Below are 18,232 nucleotides of genomic sequence, written 5' to 3'. Positions count from 1 at the left end.
AATATAATTAATTGAAAGCAATAATATGGCGTTTTTATGTTAAAATCATTTATTTACAAACAAGATATATATATATACAGTGGTATTACTAAAAGAAATTTATAACTAGATTAAATCTAAAATAGGTCCTTGAGGCATTGTACCAAGGATGCTGGCGGCATTTCCTCGCTGTATCGCAATGCTGGTACGTTGTGCGAGGTAGCCGCGTAGCTCTTCGGTCACCAGTTATATGGCTTGTTGGTGATTTATAATAATTGACCCTGGTTTCGATTGGAATTAATTTCCAGGCCCGCTCCTCATCACGACGCGTGGCAGGGCTGTACCAAGCCCGAAGTGTGCGCTTCTTCGTTGCGGCTTATGAAGATGACCGTAAAGTATTCCACACAGAGAGACATAAAAAGTTTCACCCACATTAAATATTAATTATTAGGTATCTCGGTTTTTGCTGCTACTTTGACTATAATCTACTTGGGTTTTAATCCGCTTGTCGGTGATAAGGATCCTGAATTTTTTATCATCTTTTAATATTTTTCTTCGAGAACGATTTGATCCGGTCTAGATATCGGCGGTCGATTGTAAGATCAGGCAGATCGTAATGTTCCTGTGTATTGTGACGATAGCCACATTAAACCAATATATATACAGGTACTAGGTAGGATAGGTTCGTTAGGTTGCCTCAGATGCCCGAAGGGCAAACTGTCCAGAAAAAGATGCCCCACGAGCGGGGCTCCGTCGACTCAGGGAACAAGTCAAAGATTTTCACGTTTCACGATATGCCTAGGAATTTCACGATATGCCTGATCTTGCGATCGGCCGCCGATATATACAGCACAACTGAGATTTGAACCCTTGCCTTTACAATTTTGCCCGTTTTTATCCTCCCTAAGTAACCATCATCATTAGCAAAAAACTTCAGATAACAGTCATGCCATCGATTGCTGGTCTTTATCAGTTCTACTTCGCCAAAATATGCTTTCCGAGAGCAACTGCAACAGTGACTATAAAACACCCAATAGGTGTATAACACATATAATATTAGTATTACTGATATTAGACACAAATACCTGACATAAGAAACAACCAAAACTCGACGGTTCATATGTAATAGATAGATGTATGTTGCCAGCACATTCCTCTGCCGCCTGAGCAATAATGGAGGGTGGTGTCGACGGCGTGGTAGCGGTGGTCAGTTGGTTTTCCGAAGCGGGACTAGCGCTCGATCTTCTCAAAAGCTCGCGACAATGCCGAGCTCCGGAAAAGTTAACGGGTGAGCTAACCTACCCACTCTTGGTTTTAGAGGCTGTAGGTAACTACAATCCGTTGCCTTTATTACCAGGCAGGTACAGGTACAGACAGGCTTGGTACCAGGTAGGTACCAAGGCAATGAAAGGAAAAAAGGAAATAGAGCAGGAAAGGAGTTCAGTGATGAAATAAGCAAGTGAATACGGAGTTACTGACAGACTCTCTTTTGACAATCAGTAGGTTAAGGCTCCTGGGGAAAGGCAAATACAAATACTGCAGATCTCCTCTACCATGAAGCTCTCACAGACACATTTACACTGAGACTAACATTACAAATAGGTACAAATAATTTATTGAGAAAAGTATAGTACAGTGGTTGTTCTTACAGACTGAATTTATAGAGACAAGTGGTTTACAAAAGTCTGAGCTAGGATTCCCTGTATATCAGGCAGCGAAGGACAATATTGGTTAATTTTTAAGTATTCACTTAATTATCAGTTATGAGTAGTACACAATATAAGTCTAATTACCTTAACAAAGAATTAGGTATTAAATATCAAAGTACAGTAAGTTCTCTGTATCATTTTTTAAAGGGCGCGTTGTAGAGTGTTCTTACAACAGGCATCTAAGTGGGTATAAGTCTAGTGTTGCATTTAATCTGTTGTACAAAAATATGTACATTAGGTACACTTACTGTTATTATATGTATTTTTTGTAGCACCGCGGCCGTGTCGCAACCCCTCAAACGCAATAGCATCACAAACCGTCTCCGAGCACAATTTTAAACGTCGCCGCCTATCTCCAGAGCCGTATGCAAGCACCTACCAGGTATTCAGATTGCACTATAAATATCTATCTAGATTCTAGAGCCGGGAAATGTCAAATAATTACAAATCACAACCGTAATAGTAGAGATATGTTTTAATTGCTACCACCCTTAAATTCTAACACCCGTCATTCCTTAATTTCCTTGCGTAGGTACATAAGAAGTAGGCACGTACCTACTTTTATGACCATAAATAATTGTTGTAATTTTTTTAGTCACGTACACACTCCGGAATTTTAAGATAAACAAACATAAATAACTGATTTGCAAGACCGAAGTGATCCCATAAGTGTTCCGTAAACAAAGTTTTGTACGGAACACTAAAAACGAGTTAATAATTGTATTATGCCCTTAGGTAGCCCACTGTGGCGTGGACACCCGTTCCGCTGCTTGCGAGCACACAGAATTCCCGCCACAGAGGCAAAAACCATCATCGGGTTCGTCTCAGCATTGATTCACCTAAAATAACAATAAAATTATAACTTTTAAGACTACATATACATGGTGTGTCTGGACTTGGGGCTTTAAATCCAGGGGTTGATTTTACTCACTAAACTGAGCTACTTTTACTATGAGACCAACCCTAAAATCGGGGAAAATTTTTTGGCGTTTCCATTGAAAACGTCGACATCTGATCAGCCAAAATGTATGAAAAAGTAAAAATTTTTTCGTGATTTCGGGGTTGGTGTCATAATAAAAGAAGCTTAGTTTAGCGAGTAGAATCGAGCCCTGGATTTAAAGCCCCATGGTCAGACACACCCTGCATAACTTAAACCTAGACAAAAAGTCCCCCTCGAGTCGTCACACAAATAAATGCTCTTAACTAGGATTTGAACCCAGGATAACCCCACAACCACACTTACTCGTATTTTATTGACCTTATATTATGTTTGCACGTTTTCAGAATTTGGAAATTTTGAGGTGGGCAATATCAGACGTCATTCTCGTGCACACAGTGACATCCATACTCGTAACTACCAAAAAAAATTAGATACAATTGGAAGACCAGGTAATTTTTGCTTAGTCAACTCTTCTTTCGCCTTTGTTCCTAGGTATCCTGTTGTATGTATCTTTCATCACTGAAATCAACATATTAATATACCTAACACTACCTTCTCTGATTAAGTCATTTATAATTAAGTACTCATAAGCGAAGCGCTCTGGTGGCCGTGGCCTAGCGGTAAGAGCGTGTGACTTTCAATCCGGAGGTCGCGGGTTCAAACCCCGGCTAATACCAATGAGTTTTTCGGAACTTATGTACGAAATATCATTTGATATTTACCAGTCGCTTTTCGGTGAAGGAAAACATCGTGAGGAACCGGACTAATCCCAATAAAGCCTAATTTACCCTCTGGGTTGGAAGGTCAGATGGCAGCCGGATCGCTTTCGTAAAGACTAGTGCCAACGCCAATTCCTAGGATTTACTAAAACTACCAATAGTACCAATATATCAAAAGAGAAGAATATATCGAACGTGTTGTGTATTTCGCGGTAGCTATCTTCTTATAAAATGTAGGTAATAAATAATTAAATATCTAATTTGTATAACGTTAAAGTAACATCGATAACAGGCATGTCAATATTTCATTTAAATTTATTCAATTTTACATATTATTATTATGTATGTATAAAACTTAAGAAACTAAAACCCGTTCTGAGCCATGCCGGGTCCAAAGGTCCCCATCACACTAGCAGCGTTACCCCGCTGTATGGCGATGGAGACCTGTTGGACAAGCCATGACTCAGAACGGGGATCATTCCCCTTTTCTCTGAGGCGCTTTCCAAGCTCCCTGAAAAGCTCTCGTGCCTCCCGTTCCCAGGGCCCAGCTGTCTCGATTTGTCAATCACTTTATTTTGTCACAAAAACTTCTATGTCTGGTTATTACATATTTAAAGGGTACCAGTACAGGCCGCAAAAGGACCGAGACGTAGATGCATTCGTGACCTCACTCAGGAAGTACCCGAGCATGACCGAGCATTTGCCGTCCACTCAACTGCTGGAACAACTCCTCAAAACTACACTAATTCACTGTAAGCCCGATATTTCTCTTTAATCCCATATTACAGGCATTTTTCATCTTATCCACACCACCGCACCAAATACTACGTTGGATTGTCCTTGTCAAGTCGGTGTAAACTTGTAGATAAACATAACTAATACGTACTTATTCCGAAGGTCACCCGGAGGACATTTGCAATTTTTGAACACTGAAAATGTCACATACTAACGAACACGAATTCACACTGCATATTTAACAATAAAATATTGTTTCAGCCCCAAAACAGTCCCAGACCGCATTACCCTCAAAGAAGCGCCGTCACCATTGGGACAAGCCGCGAATCTTCACGTCACTCAATCCCTATGCCCATAAACAGAAAGAAAGTTACAGAAGATCACGAAAGAAGAAACACACCAGCACACATGTTGATTCAAAAGAACCTAAATATTCTCTGCAACGTGGACTTGTAAGGTGAACGCTTAAAGTTGTTATTATGCTGATTTGTGGCACTATGATTAATTTATGAATACAGAATGAAATATGATGTAAGTGGGTATGGGATGGATGTGCTTTCGAGTTTTCGAAGCAGAATGAAGGGATAATAAGTTATTGTCATTACCATTAGGATATAAAAATTTTTTGAGACTGCCTTCACCTCAGACTTATTCCCAGTGTAACCGCCTTTGACTACTTGAAAAGCGGAGCCCAATCGTCAGCAGAACACTTACCTAAAAGAATCGATGATACAATCATCAAGAATGTTTTTAGAGAGAAGAACTTGAACGTACGAAAACCCGTGGTGAGTTATTTAATAATCATGGAAACTTCCAAAGCATGTAGGAGTCTGTCGTCTAAGTCACATTTCCACCGACACGAATAGAACAAAATGAGCAAGTGTCATTAATAAACATCATATTATATATTATTTTAGAAGAGTAGAAATTTCATGATGAAATTGCTACATTGTCATTGCAAATGCCATGCAGAATTAGCTTGGTCGGCTCTACTCGTAGGCAGTCCGATTACATCCTTACCCTTACAGAAAACAGCTTTACGTTACTTGGCTTTCGAGTTGTTCAAAGTGGTAATAACAGCTATTGTTCGTTTTTTTTAGCATTAGAAAGAACTTGCAAAAAGGTAAGCGATCTTGACATGTCTTTTAATTGAAAAACGCTTTTTAAAAATCAAAAACTATTACTTATGAAAGCAGAAGAATAAAAATGATCGTATTAGATTCATATTTGTTACATATTTGTTATATAACTTATTTTTAAAATGTGTTTTTCAATTGAGCAACGCTGCCGCTGGCAGGTTTATAAGTTAGTAGTAAAGAGGGCCGTCTTTAAAAAAAAAATGTTCTAAAGGAAAAACCAGTAAGTTCATAACATTAGTTTTTTTCAGACTACCTTTCCAGTTTGCCCTAATCTTCAGACCAGATTTGAAATGCATTTAAAGAAATACCATGCGGTAAGTAATCCTAATGGCTCCTCTACATGATGTGCCAACGCCGGCCACTCCAAGGGACGCAGCCATGCGGTAGAATGAGATAGCAATATCACTTGCTCCCTCTAACGCATAAATGCGTCCCTTGGAGTGGCCGGTGTTGGCCCATCGTGTAGAGGAGCCATAACCATGGCCTGACGTCTTAGTAGCTTGAAACGTGTATTCAGTAGTGTAATTGGCGAATAATTTGATGTACTCGTAAATTATAACCATAACTACATTACTCTACCTTACGCTACCCTTTTCCTTTTGCCCCTACTTGGCGGGGGCACTGCCGTGCCCCCCGATAGTTGTTATACAACAAATTATGGCAAATCTTTTTCAATAATGTTAATATCCAGAGAGCAAAATGAGGACTACGTTGAAGAAAAGGCGATTTCGCATGGGTCCTCCACTTTCGTATTAATTAATCTAAATGGATACCGTGCCTGTGACATCGTCAGTACCTATTACATGATTATTCTTCACGGTTTGCAAATTATTACTTATTAGTGCCATCATTGCACAGTTTTATACAGTCGTAAATGTTTATGTTAAGGGGGAGGCCTATGTTAAGCGGGAGGCCTATGTTCAGCAGTGGACGTCTTATGGCTGAGATTATGATGATGATGATGAAATGTTTACGTTGTAACATGCTTGCAGACGACCTCTAAAACCCCTCACGTGGACTTGGAGAGCCTGCCGACGTGTAACAAGTGCTTGAAAACGCGGCCATGCCCCTGCGATGCTGCCAAACGCGCTCGTCGGATTGTGGGTAATAATAATAATAAGTTTTTGGCAAAAAATTAATTTTTGGTACAAGCTTTTATCGCTGACTGTACTTTTCTTACGACAGACAACTAATACTCATCGAGACAATTATAACAACTCCTAACACAATTAGGTTGCATTGTTTCATCACAGAGTTCCTATGGCCACCTCCTGTCTCCATCATATCAGCTCGATGGTACCTACCTAATATTACATTGTCATGCGATTTATACATGCATACAAAATTTCAGCTCAATCGGAAACCGGGAAGTGGATCAAATTTAACTTGCAAGATTTGATTACACACAGACAGACAGACAGACAACGGTCAGGTGAAACTAAATAAAAGCTTGTAAAAATAATAAATTGCAGGGCCCACTCAATGAGTTGGCGAGACCTGCCATTTCCAATTTTAAGACTGATTGTCACGGCAGGTGTCCGCTAGTCTCTCCCATACTCCATTATCCAGTCCATCCAACTTTCAAATCTATAGCTCATGACCTTAGTTCCCATCAGTCTTTGCACCTGGCGGGGACCATCTCCGGAAGTATCACTGTGCGTTCGGGGATGGTATCCGCCACGTGTATATATCCCTTGCTTTTAGATTAAATCTTAAAGGGCCTCTGCGCTGTTGGCTTCGGCCCCACGTACGCCTCCCAAAGGTCCGGGACCCCATAGTCCCGAGATATGGGAAAGACATACAAATAATAATAATAATTTAGCCTATATAGGCTCCACTGCTGGTTTAGAGCATTTAGTAACTGGAGATGTCATCGCTGTCATTTTCTTTACGAAACAGTCTGCCGATTTTTGCGGGGGAGAGGACGTCAGATGTATAGCCCCCTCCAGACTATGCGCGTGAATCGCGGGCGAAGCCGCGAATGCGAGTGTGGAGTCGATTTCGCTGACTGCGATAGTCTGGAGGGGGCTTATTGCTATTTCTACATGATTTGTAGCTAGGGAACGTACAAATACTCGTAGCCATGTCAGTCCACACAAAAGTTTGCACAATTGCGCAAGTTTTTCGGCAGAGGGGTAAGGTCTCAATGGCTCCAGTTATTAAATCCTGTAAGACTGGCACAGGCCTCCTCTCAAGCACGAGAGGGTGTAGGCTATAGTCCACAAGCTGGCTCAATGCGGGTTGGGGACTTCACATACACCTTTGAATTTCTTCGCGGATGTATGCAGGTTTCCTGACGATGTTTTCCTTCATCGAACAGTTAGTGGTAAATATCAAATGATATTCCGTACATGAGCTCCGAAAAACTCATTGGTATACGAGCCAGGATTTGAACCCACGACCTCCGGATTGAAAGTCGGACGTCAGATCCACTCGATTGTAGGCAAATAAACACAATTTTATATATATCTTTTTTTTTAGTTTTAATTTTATAGGCGTGCGAAAAATTACACACAGAGGGCTTACCGCGAACCACGTTCGACGTGTTGCCTCTCTGTCGCACACAGGGACAACACGTCAGACGTGGTTCGCGGTAGGCCCTCAGTTATGACAGTCCTTGATAATGGTGTAATTGGGTGTAATAGAAAATGACAATGGTACGCTCACAGATGCCATTTCAGTACAATTTTGCGAGATGGTTGAGTTATCTATATCCCACCAAAAACATTTTCATATAAAATGTTGCCAAGAACAAACCATAAGGCTCGCACTACCAATAAGTTATCAGATCTCTTGTAGAGCCAAGCTTCTAACTCTACAAGCCCTAACTTCACAAACTCTACAGTCTACACCTTAGACAAATATGTGGCTTGGCCGTTTTGCTACTTACTACAAGAACTATTGTATAATAGAAACTAATGAATAAGTAGTGCATACATTTTTCACCTTACTTACGCCCATGTGATGGTAGCAAAACGGCCAAACCACATATTTTGACTAAGGCGTAGAGTTTGTGAAGTTAGGACTAGTAGAGTTAGAAGCTTGGCTCTACAGGAGATCTGATAAATTAACTATCTCAGTGGTAGAATAACAAAAATTACATTAATTCCTCAAGCCTTATCATTTTATATTAGGCTACTATAATATTAATTTGGGTGTTATTAGCTCTGTAAAATTTCTGGCAGTAGTAGAAAAAGAAAGTTAAGAAGCGCTGGTGGCCTAGCGGTGAGAGCGTGCGACTAGCAATCTGGAGGTCGCGGGTTCAAACCCCGGCTCGTACTAATGAGTTTTTCGAAACTTAAGTACGAAATATCATTTGATATTTACGTCGCTTTTCGGTGAAGGAAAACATCGTGAGGAAACCGGACTAATCCCAATAAGGCCTAGTTTACCCTCTGGGTTGGAAGGTCAGATGGCAGTCGCTTTCGTAAAAATTAGTGCCTACGTTAAATCATGGGATTAGTTGTCAAGCGGACCCCAGGCTCTCATGAGCTGTGGCGAAATGCCGGGATGACGCGAGGAAGAAGAAGTAGAAAAAGAAAGTTATATTCTCCATTTTATTTCTAAAATTCACAATAACCCCCTAATTAGGATTGTTCATTTTTTTTCAAATGTTCTATTTCGAAAACCATTTCGAGATATAAGGTTTTTAAACAGTTTCCGACATTTGCTGCGATATAATAATTGAGGATTGAAGATATTTCAACAAATATCCTTATGACCTTAGTTTGACCTTCTCCTGGGCTGAATGTAAAGTCATTGCATAATAAAAGTTATCGAACCATAGTAAATAAATCCGTCACTCACGTATTGTCAAAGTTATCATTGTCATCGATTGTCATAACAAAATTTTTCAGTTAAACCGCTGCGCTTGTTTGTTACAATTTGATTTATAATTAATACCTAAACAGTAGATTTCATTGCTTAATAATATATCAAAAACCTTGTTCCTATGTGTGGGAATGATTCACAAAAATAATAGTTCGAATCCACGAAGACCTACGACGTGAAAGATGGTGCCGTGAATTAAACTTGGAATACCTACCTACTTCACGTGTTACACACAGTATTGCTGTGAGAATCACGTCGATGTAAGTATAACATTAATATTAATTTACTACAATTAAGTATTTAAAAGCTCACTTTATTGGTAGGGTCATGGTATCTATTTATTTTCTGTGGTAATGTAGCCAGAGTATCTAAAGGCAAACCGTTAAACAGAGATGGTGCCTACTAGAAAGAAGGAATATACAAGAATACATAGCCATACTCAAAATTCAGCCTGAAACTGCTTTAAAAAGATATAATTTCTAATTTCCAGGTACATGTTGCAGTTCAAGCTGCTGATATCATGGTGGACAAGACTTAATAAAGAGTTGTGAATAATAAAACATGTTTTTGTTTACCTACTTTTTTATTAATTTGGGAAATATGTTATATATGTTTCCAAAAAAAATAGTAACTTTACATTAAATGTATGTTTATCATGTTCTGCACGAGCATCTGACAATGATGGCTTCTTGTTGACCATCCAGAAGAGAAGTGTATGGTTTGTTATTTACTCTGTTCCCAGGCATTATTTACGGTCGTAAAGTATTACGACGATTAATAATTAATATGACGTTCGTTTCAATACAAAATGCTCAACTTTGTTCTGGGCCCAAGTGCAGTTACATATCTCACAGCTGTATCTAAATAGGAATCACGATGACCTGAAATAATAGGATATAATTAGCAAAATTGGCATGTTCCTAATATAGTAGTATAAGTATGTAGTACAATATCCAAACAATGGTGACAAGCCGGTAGAAAGCACCCACTGGGTGCTAAGCTACCTTTAGCAATGGACGCTTGTAACGATTTTATGAATCCAATCTTCTTACAAATCGAAACAGTTAAAATATATATGATGTAGGTAACTTACATTTGTATTTTTGCTCCCTTGATTTCAGCCAAGTTATGGTTGGAGTTGGATGCTATATGGATACATACTCCAATAAAACTAAGTTATATTATATAACTTAGGCAGATTTCTGGAATCAGCTTTCTCAAATTTATAGCGTAGGTATTTTGAAATTAATGATTCAAAATAAACGAGTTTTCCATTCCAGACGATTGTTATTTATAGAAACACGTGACACTGACATTGTCGACAGGTGACATTACAATCAATTGACAATGACAACTATTTTTTTAATGCTTGTTGTTGCTTGTGCATTATCCTAATCAGCCGACGACATGTAATTTACGAGAAGTCGTATCTCATATTTTCAATAAATTATAAATATTCAACCGAGCCACGAATTACTAAATCATTCAAATTGGTATCTTAAATTAACCTATATTTTCAGAAAATAAAATAAAAATGGGGGTCTAAAAAAAATGAACAATCCTAATTAGGTATTCATTAGTTTAGGATTTTAAGTTGTTAGATATTCTTTACTTATACCTCGTTTTTTAAATCATTAGAATAATGGTAAACAATCTTGACATGTCTTATTATTAAAAAAACGCTTTTAAAAATAAAATATAATTGTTCCATATTTGCTGTGACTTATTATTCAAACTTTTTTTTTCTCTATAAAAAGACACGTCATGATTGTTTACCTTTTTATAATGCTAATAATAATGCTAGTAGAGCTAGACCAAGAAAAGTCTGCAACGATTTTGATAACATGCAAGTGTTATTTTATACGTCATAATTTCATAAACACTTGACGTTTAAAATAACACTTGCACTGCATGGTGCATATGCTATCAAAATCGTTGCAGACTTAGTCTAACTCTATAACTTTTACAGTCAACTAAAGAGTTATTGAAGAAGAATAGCAGTTTTACTACTCGCGTGTTACCGTCGATTTCCGAAGTATCTTTCTTCAACTCGTCAAAAACAATAAAATAAAAATAATTATAATAACCCATTTCAAAAACTTAATGAATAAACTGAGTTGTCGCGGGTCTATCACCTATAGGTAAATTATATTTCGTAGATAGTAAATAGCTAAGTTGCGTGTATAATTACCTCTTTCGCACATTTTAAAATAACAACTTGATTTGTCCCTAGATAAAGATGTTCAAGAAATACGACAATTAGAAGACGCTATATTTTCCTGGCTCAAAGATATACCTGTCTTTCCAAATGAAAACCCACAGGATAAATTGATTAGAGATGATATTGTCAAAAAATTAGCAGAAACTCTAAGTAAATTCAATGATGCGGACTTTACTATTAAGGGAGAAGAAGAAATTAGACGAGCATTAGATAAAATGCCGATGTGGTACCCGAGGGGAGAAGAAGAACGAGAGAATTTTAAAAACGATATTATTAACAACTTGTTGGAAAAAATAAAAAGTGTTCAAGAAATGAAAATGTTTAATCAAGCTACACGAGACTTTTTCGATAACATTAAGTTTGGAAAGGAAATCGATGCAGAACAAGCATTAGATGATATGATTAAAGAATTAAATAAAATAGCACTTAATAGACCAGAAAGTAATGACGTATACAGAGATCTTTTAAAAATGAAGGCGTTTGAAGTACTGGATAGACTTGAAATTAGAAGTAAGGGAAATAAATACGAATATTTGAATAAATTCTCTAACGAGCTTGCAGATCGCTTATCAAATGTATCCAAAGAAGCGGAACATAAAAGAAATTTGGATAAAGGTATTAAAAATATACTAGATGATTCCAATATTCGTATAAAAGATAGAGTTAATGTAGAGGAAAAGGTGCAAGCTGTTATGGCTGATCTTGCTGCGCAAAAAATTGACAAACATGAAGCTGACAGATTGATAAAAAGTGTACTGCACGGAAAAGTTCCAGATAGCGAAATTGAAAATATCGCTAAGAAGACACTTGCATCGGCAGAAATAAGTGAAGTAGATCCAAAAATCATAGCTAAAGACATAAACGACATAAGGGACATCCTTGACCGTTCCAATGTTCAAATAAAAGATAGAGCGAACGTAGAGAAAGATTTAAGTCAACTCGTGTCAGATATAGCCACAAAGGGCATAGAAGAAAATAAAGCAAAAAGTTTAATACAATCTATACTCAAAGGAAAAGTTCCAGAAGATAAACTCAAAGAGATTACTGAACAGGTACTTTCGTCAGCCACAAGACTCCACGAAACGTACAGTCCTTTATCAGAAGAAACCCTTAAAGCAGACTGCATGAGGAACAGAGACAAAGTTGAGGAACATATACGTGATATTGTAAGCGTTCTAGTTACGCGCGGTTTGGATAAATCTAAGGCTCAAGATTACATCAATAGCACGCTCAAAGGAAAAGTACCGGACTGTCAGCTTGAACATATCTCTAAGAAAGTATTTGCAATGGCTGAGAATGCATCGCGGAGCTATAGTGAACACAGCGGCTACCCAGTTGCTTCTTCAACTCAAAATGAAGAGAAAATATTATTTGATCAGGTCTTTGAAGTTATAAGAGATTGGTTAAAAAATCTAAACATCCGTTTAAGTAATAAGAAATTGAATGAAGTAGCGGAAGCTATAGCAAATGAAACTTTAGATAGGCGGAAGTATTTGCAGCTAAATCCAGGAGTAAAAATCTCAGAAGCTAAGGAATCTGAAATATTAAAAGAACAAATTTATAAGGTTCTGAACAATGAAGTAGATAAAAAATTGGTGCAGTCCATTATGACACAAACTGATGATTTAATGAATTCTCTAAAACAAATTCTAGGAAAAGAGTATAGTCAGGATTCACACATAACAAAGACTTCTTTCATGTCTTCAACAAATGATTTAAATGACATTGTCAAAGATTGGTGTGATGCATTGCCGCTTTCAGATACATGCGGGGCTTTTCGAATAAAACAAGATCTTGCTAATAGAATAATATTAAAAGTGTCAGAAATGAATATGAACCAAGATATATTCAATGACGATTTGTTATATGATGAAATATTGCAAGATTTTATTGATCAGCAGGTAAATGAATTGCTAATGGAAACACATATTACTGACGTCAGTATAAAACAACTAACTAATCAAATTAAACAAATTAAACAAAAAGTACACGAAGATTTTATTGGAAGAAAATACAAGCAACAACTTCGCGACACTATATCAAATGTCTTGCCTTCAATAGCTTGCCCAACGGCAGAGGACCTGGCATCGTTCGAGTTGATGAAAGAGAATCTCGCGGATGCTTTTATCAACCTAAATTATTCAGTAGAATGTGACACAGCTAGGGCTAAATTTAAACGTAGAATAATGGATGAAATCAACAAATACAGTAATGACTATTTGAAACGGTGTCCAGCAACTCCTGTTAATACAAGAAAGCTTAACGAGGACTTGTATAATGCTTTAAAGAATGTGCCAGTACCCGGCGATGAATCAATGCGAACTGAAGTAGAGTCTGTACGAATGAAAGACGTTATCAATGATTGGCTTAAAACATTGCCTATGAGTAGACAATCTATGTCGGAACAATTACATACGAATAAAGTAGTAACACTAATGGCGCAAAAACTGCAAGAATTAGAGAACGAGTTTCATCCCAATTTTGAAGATATCGCAGTAGCAACCATTGCCACATACCTAAAGAAGCTTCCTTTACATAAAAAAAACCTACGAGAGATGGCTAAGAAATTGGTCGACAAGATAAAAAATTCTGCTGAATCAAGAGCATTTGTTGAAGGAATGAGATCTAAACTCACTGATGACTGTTTATGTGAAGCATCTGCATCTTTTATCCCTCCTAGTGGATTGAGCAAAGAAGACCAGGAAAAAATGCAACGAATAAGAGAGCGGGCTGTGCTTTGTGAAGCTTGTACACAATCACGACGATGTAGAGATGCCGCTGTGAATCCACCGCCCTTGAATCACGAGAGTCAAACAGACATGCCTTGTAACAACAATAAATCTTGTCAACATGCAGAGAAGCCTAAACAAGTGTGCTCTAAATCTGCCATACAAACCAAACGAATGCCAATCACCACTCGTCCTTGCCCATCGACTGAAGGCCAGGCTGACTGCTCCCCATGCGTCATAGTGAAAGAATATTATTTGGATTTGAACTCAGGTAACAAGGTAGAAACCGCATCTCAAACTCCCGTTGAAGAATCTGGCAGAATATGTATACCTTCGTCACTCTTAAACACTGGACGCTTATGTCGCCACCAGTCCTCACTATCATCACGAAGAGTTCCTGTTAAACCGCGCACACGCCCAGAAGCTTCTTATCAAGCGCCAAGAAGACAATGCACTAGCGCATGCCCAAACGAATACTTAAACCATCCGAAACACTGTCCGAGATCTTCTCCCGTACCAGATTATTTAAGAAGTAGTTGCAGACGTTTTGGACCAAGTTGTGGTCGAATGAAGTCACCTTGCTTGTCTTGTAAGAGAAATCCTACGACAATCTGTGATAAATGCTTCCCGATGCATATGTGTCCACATCCTACGTGTCTTTATTTTAAATGACCGGTATTTTTGTCTTGTTTTGTTTGTGTTACGCGAGTTACGTCTGTATTGTTAATGTCAAGTGTTATTTAATCAATATATTTTTTTATTATTAGCGTTTTTGAGATGTACATCAATCAACGAAAAAAAACCTAGTCTCTATTATCATTCCTTCTGCAGATCGCGGGCATAAGGTAGAGTTAGTAAGAGCCATGTAGAGTGCAACAATTTTGATAGCACACGCAGTGCAAGTGTTATTTTAAACGTCGAACTTCTATCATATTATGACGTCTACGGAGAAAAAAAAATACCCGTGGTCCCCTGTGGTACAAAAGCCGTGGTACCACGGTTAAAACACGGACATTTCTTGCAATTTTAATTTTACTTCAAAGGTTTAACGATACCTAAAAAGAACAAAAACGCTTTTATTCTTTATTGTGGTTATAAGATCACAATTTTAACGACACGCCCCACCAGGGAACCAAGGTAAAGTTCAGATATTAAATTACATAAATACCTACTAAAATATGTGTTCCGCAATAATTGAATTCTTTTATTACATTATAATATAATCATTATCCATTAGCATTTCAATTATGTTTATGTTTAACGAAGATATTGAAGCTTCAATTAATCGCTATTTCGCTATTTCGTTCTGCTGTGTAGCGTTTATCGATATATAACATGATTAAAATCGACTTTTCACATCCCTAAAAGAGCACGTATATACGCTTTTACGCACACATACACAACCTGGTTCTACCAAAAAAGGCAACACTTTGATTTGAAGTCCATCTTGTCTACAGTATGGTTGTCCTTTTTTGACAAACGGCAAATTTTTAAAAGAGCGAGGAGAGAGAAATAATACTAGTTGCTGCGCCGTCAAAGAGAACAGAAAACGTTGGGGCGTTGCCATAGACAAACGAATTGACACCATTGACACATTTAATTTGACATTGACAGTAAATTTGAGTGAAGGCTAGCCGTATATTTATATATCTATGGGCTAGCCATAGGTTATGTAGCTAGCTGTAGGATGGCGATAAAATTTTAAGAAAGGCTGAGAAAGTCTGAGCGTAGGTGTAGAATATTAATTAGTGAAATAGTTTGTTGTTTGATAAATTACTTATTGATAGCTCTAACTTCGCTTAATTATAATAATTCTAACACCCACAACCCCGTAGAAAAGTTTGTGTACGTACTTGTGTGGAATATTTGTTGTGAAAACTTTACGAAAATAAAGTTAATGAAAATGTATGACACAAATTCTGATAATGAAAGTATGGATGTGGCTTCATCTGGTGTATCTGAGTCAGCAGCGAACGATGCTTATCTGGTACCGGAACGATCAAGAAAAGCATATGATAAAATTTACCAAGATTTTATGAACTGGAAAATAACAAATGATATACAATCTTTCAAAGAAGAGGTGATATTAGCATACTTTCGAGAAATGTCGGATAAATTCAAATACTCTACCTTATCAACAAATTTCTCTATTCTAAAAAATACTCTAGTTCTAAATCATAAGGTGGACATCTCAAAATATTCTAAGGTGATTGCTCTCATAAAAAGTAAAGCAGAGGGCTATACAGGGAAAAAATCCAAGACATTTTCACCTGATGAAATAAATAAGTTTTTAAAAGAAGCAAATGATGATGAATACCTTGCTGCTAAGGTAACCTGTTATTTTTATTGTTATCCTACTCTGTCTTCTTCTTTTTCCATCCCTTTTCCCATTATTTGTTATCCTACTCTGTGTTATAAATATTAACACATGTACTTACTTATTCATTATTATGTTACATTTACAGGTTGCCTTGATATTTGGCATTGTGGGTGCTTGTCGGCGACAAGAATTGCACAGACTTCAGTTTACAGATGTAGAAGTCTGTGGATCAAGAATTCTTGTGAAGATTTACAATACCAAATCAAATACTAACCGAGTGTTCACCATCACTGGTGAATATTATGAACTTGTTAAAAAATACATAAGTTTGCGGCCCAACCACTGCTGTAGCCCAAGCTTTTTTATACACTACCAAGCAGGCAAATACACCTCAATGAGTGTAGGTATTAACCAGTTTGGTAATCTAGGCAAAACTATTGCCAAATTCTTAGGACTTCCTAATCCAGAGTTGTACACTGGACACTGTTTTCGAAGGACATCGGCAACAATATTAGTTGACGCGGATGGAGATATTTTACCTTTACGAGGGCATGCTAGATACAAAACAATACCTGTATTAGAGCCGGAAGACTCTACAAATGACTCAATGCCAAGTTTGGTTGCAAACAAAAGTATCGTGAACAGAAATGATCATAGCACAACAATACAAGAAACTTGCTCAAGCAATGTAACAGAGAAAAACATTCAAGAGCCAAATCAGTTTCGGAAGTCCTTTGAGAACCAGAGTATTGAACATGTAAATATAAATATTACAAATACAGCTACAGATGTTGCAGAGAACTCAATGGAAAACAAAGATGAAGTATGGAGTCAAATACAGAATTGTTTTTTCAAGAAGAAAACTGATGTAACTATGAACACTCCAGGCACGAGTTTATCGGAAGACTACTTTGATGATTCAATGGAGGATGAAGATAAAGTGAGGAATCCAGATGAAAATCCCTTAGAAGACAACAGCAATAAAATTGTAAATATCAATGTGCCCGGCGCACCCGGCAATTTAAAGCAAATGTTGAGTACCTTAGTGCGCTTCAACAATTGCAATATTCAAAATGTTAATATTTATTGCAGTAAGTAATACTTTGAAACTCCCAGGTGGTTACCACAATGTGGCCCATCAGTGTAAGCAAGGCAAAGAAAGACAAAGAAGAAGAGAGAAGGGCAAGTGAAAGACTGCTATGGAATGTATAAGGATGTCCACTCTGTAAACTCCACAGTATAATAAACACCCACAGTCCTTTTCCAGAATCCAGCTATTATTAAGTAAGTTTAAGAAAAGGCAGGAATTTTTAATTTGTTATTTGTAATAATAATAACACTACCTACTAATTTGAACTAAGTACCTAAATAAAGAATTACATAGTATTGTATGTTACATATTTTGTTTTTTTTTAAGCAGTCAAATTACTACGTATATCAATTATAAACTCAAAAGAAATGTTGTATACTAGATAAAGTGAAAATGACCAAGCCCTGCAGTCCTTGCTACCTCCAGCATGGCACTTGAGGATGATGACTTGGGTTACTAATTTTCTTTAGTACCTGTACGAAATCTATTTCAGTTTCTCCTTGAAGGTTTACAGTTGAACTGTACATATCCTTTATTTTCATGTATTAGGTTAGGATGAACAAAATTGCTGAGTTATATCTGTACACGGCGGGAAGAAGTTGATATCTGGCGGGAAAAAATTGAAGAAATTTGAACCTTATGTCTTTTGATTTTAAGTTCAAATTCCTTCAGATAAATATGTCGAGTTATCAACTTCTTCCCGCCTTGTACGGATATGTACAGTCAAGTGTAAAAATATAAATACTCAAAAATATATCCCATGGCTCTTATATGCAAATTAAGAATTATGGGACATACTTATTTTTGAGTAAGTGTTATA

The 18,232-nt window shown here is 37.3% G+C and overlaps 2 protein-coding genes across 2 annotated transcripts; both read left to right on the top strand.

Moving 5' to 3' along the window:
- The first annotated feature begins 276 nt into the window (after positions 1-276).
- On the top strand, positions 277-14,712 carry LOC134666573 (uncharacterized). The gene is made up of 10 exons (XM_063523812.1): positions 277-369; positions 1,127-1,267; positions 1,961-2,070; positions 2,424-2,505; positions 3,965-4,099; positions 4,344-4,539; positions 4,741-4,867; positions 5,470-5,535; positions 6,214-6,325; positions 11,286-14,712. Exons 2-10 carry the CDS (start codon positions 1,153-1,155, stop codon positions 14,672-14,674), a joined length of 4,332 nt encoding a protein of 1,443 aa, XP_063379882.1. The 5' UTR covers positions 277-369; positions 1,127-1,152; the 3' UTR covers positions 14,675-14,712.
- A 963-nt stretch (positions 14,713-15,675) lies between these two features.
- LOC134668111 (uncharacterized) lies at positions 15,676-17,680 on the top strand. The gene is made up of 2 exons (XM_063525613.1): positions 15,676-16,331; positions 16,468-17,680. The coding sequence occupies exons 1-2, from the start codon at positions 15,900-15,902 to the stop codon at positions 17,419-17,421; spliced, it is 1,386 nt and encodes a 461-aa protein (XP_063381683.1). The 5' UTR covers positions 15,676-15,899; the 3' UTR covers positions 17,422-17,680.
- The last annotated feature ends 552 nt before the right edge of the window (positions 17,681-18,232 follow it).

Source organism: Cydia fagiglandana, chromosome 1 (assembly GCF_963556715.1).
Source record: "Cydia fagiglandana chromosome 1, ilCydFagi1.1, whole genome shotgun sequence".
Lineage (NCBI taxonomy): Eukaryota > Metazoa > Arthropoda > Insecta > Lepidoptera > Tortricidae > Cydia > Cydia fagiglandana.
This window is presented reverse-complemented; position numbering and strand designations above follow the sequence as displayed.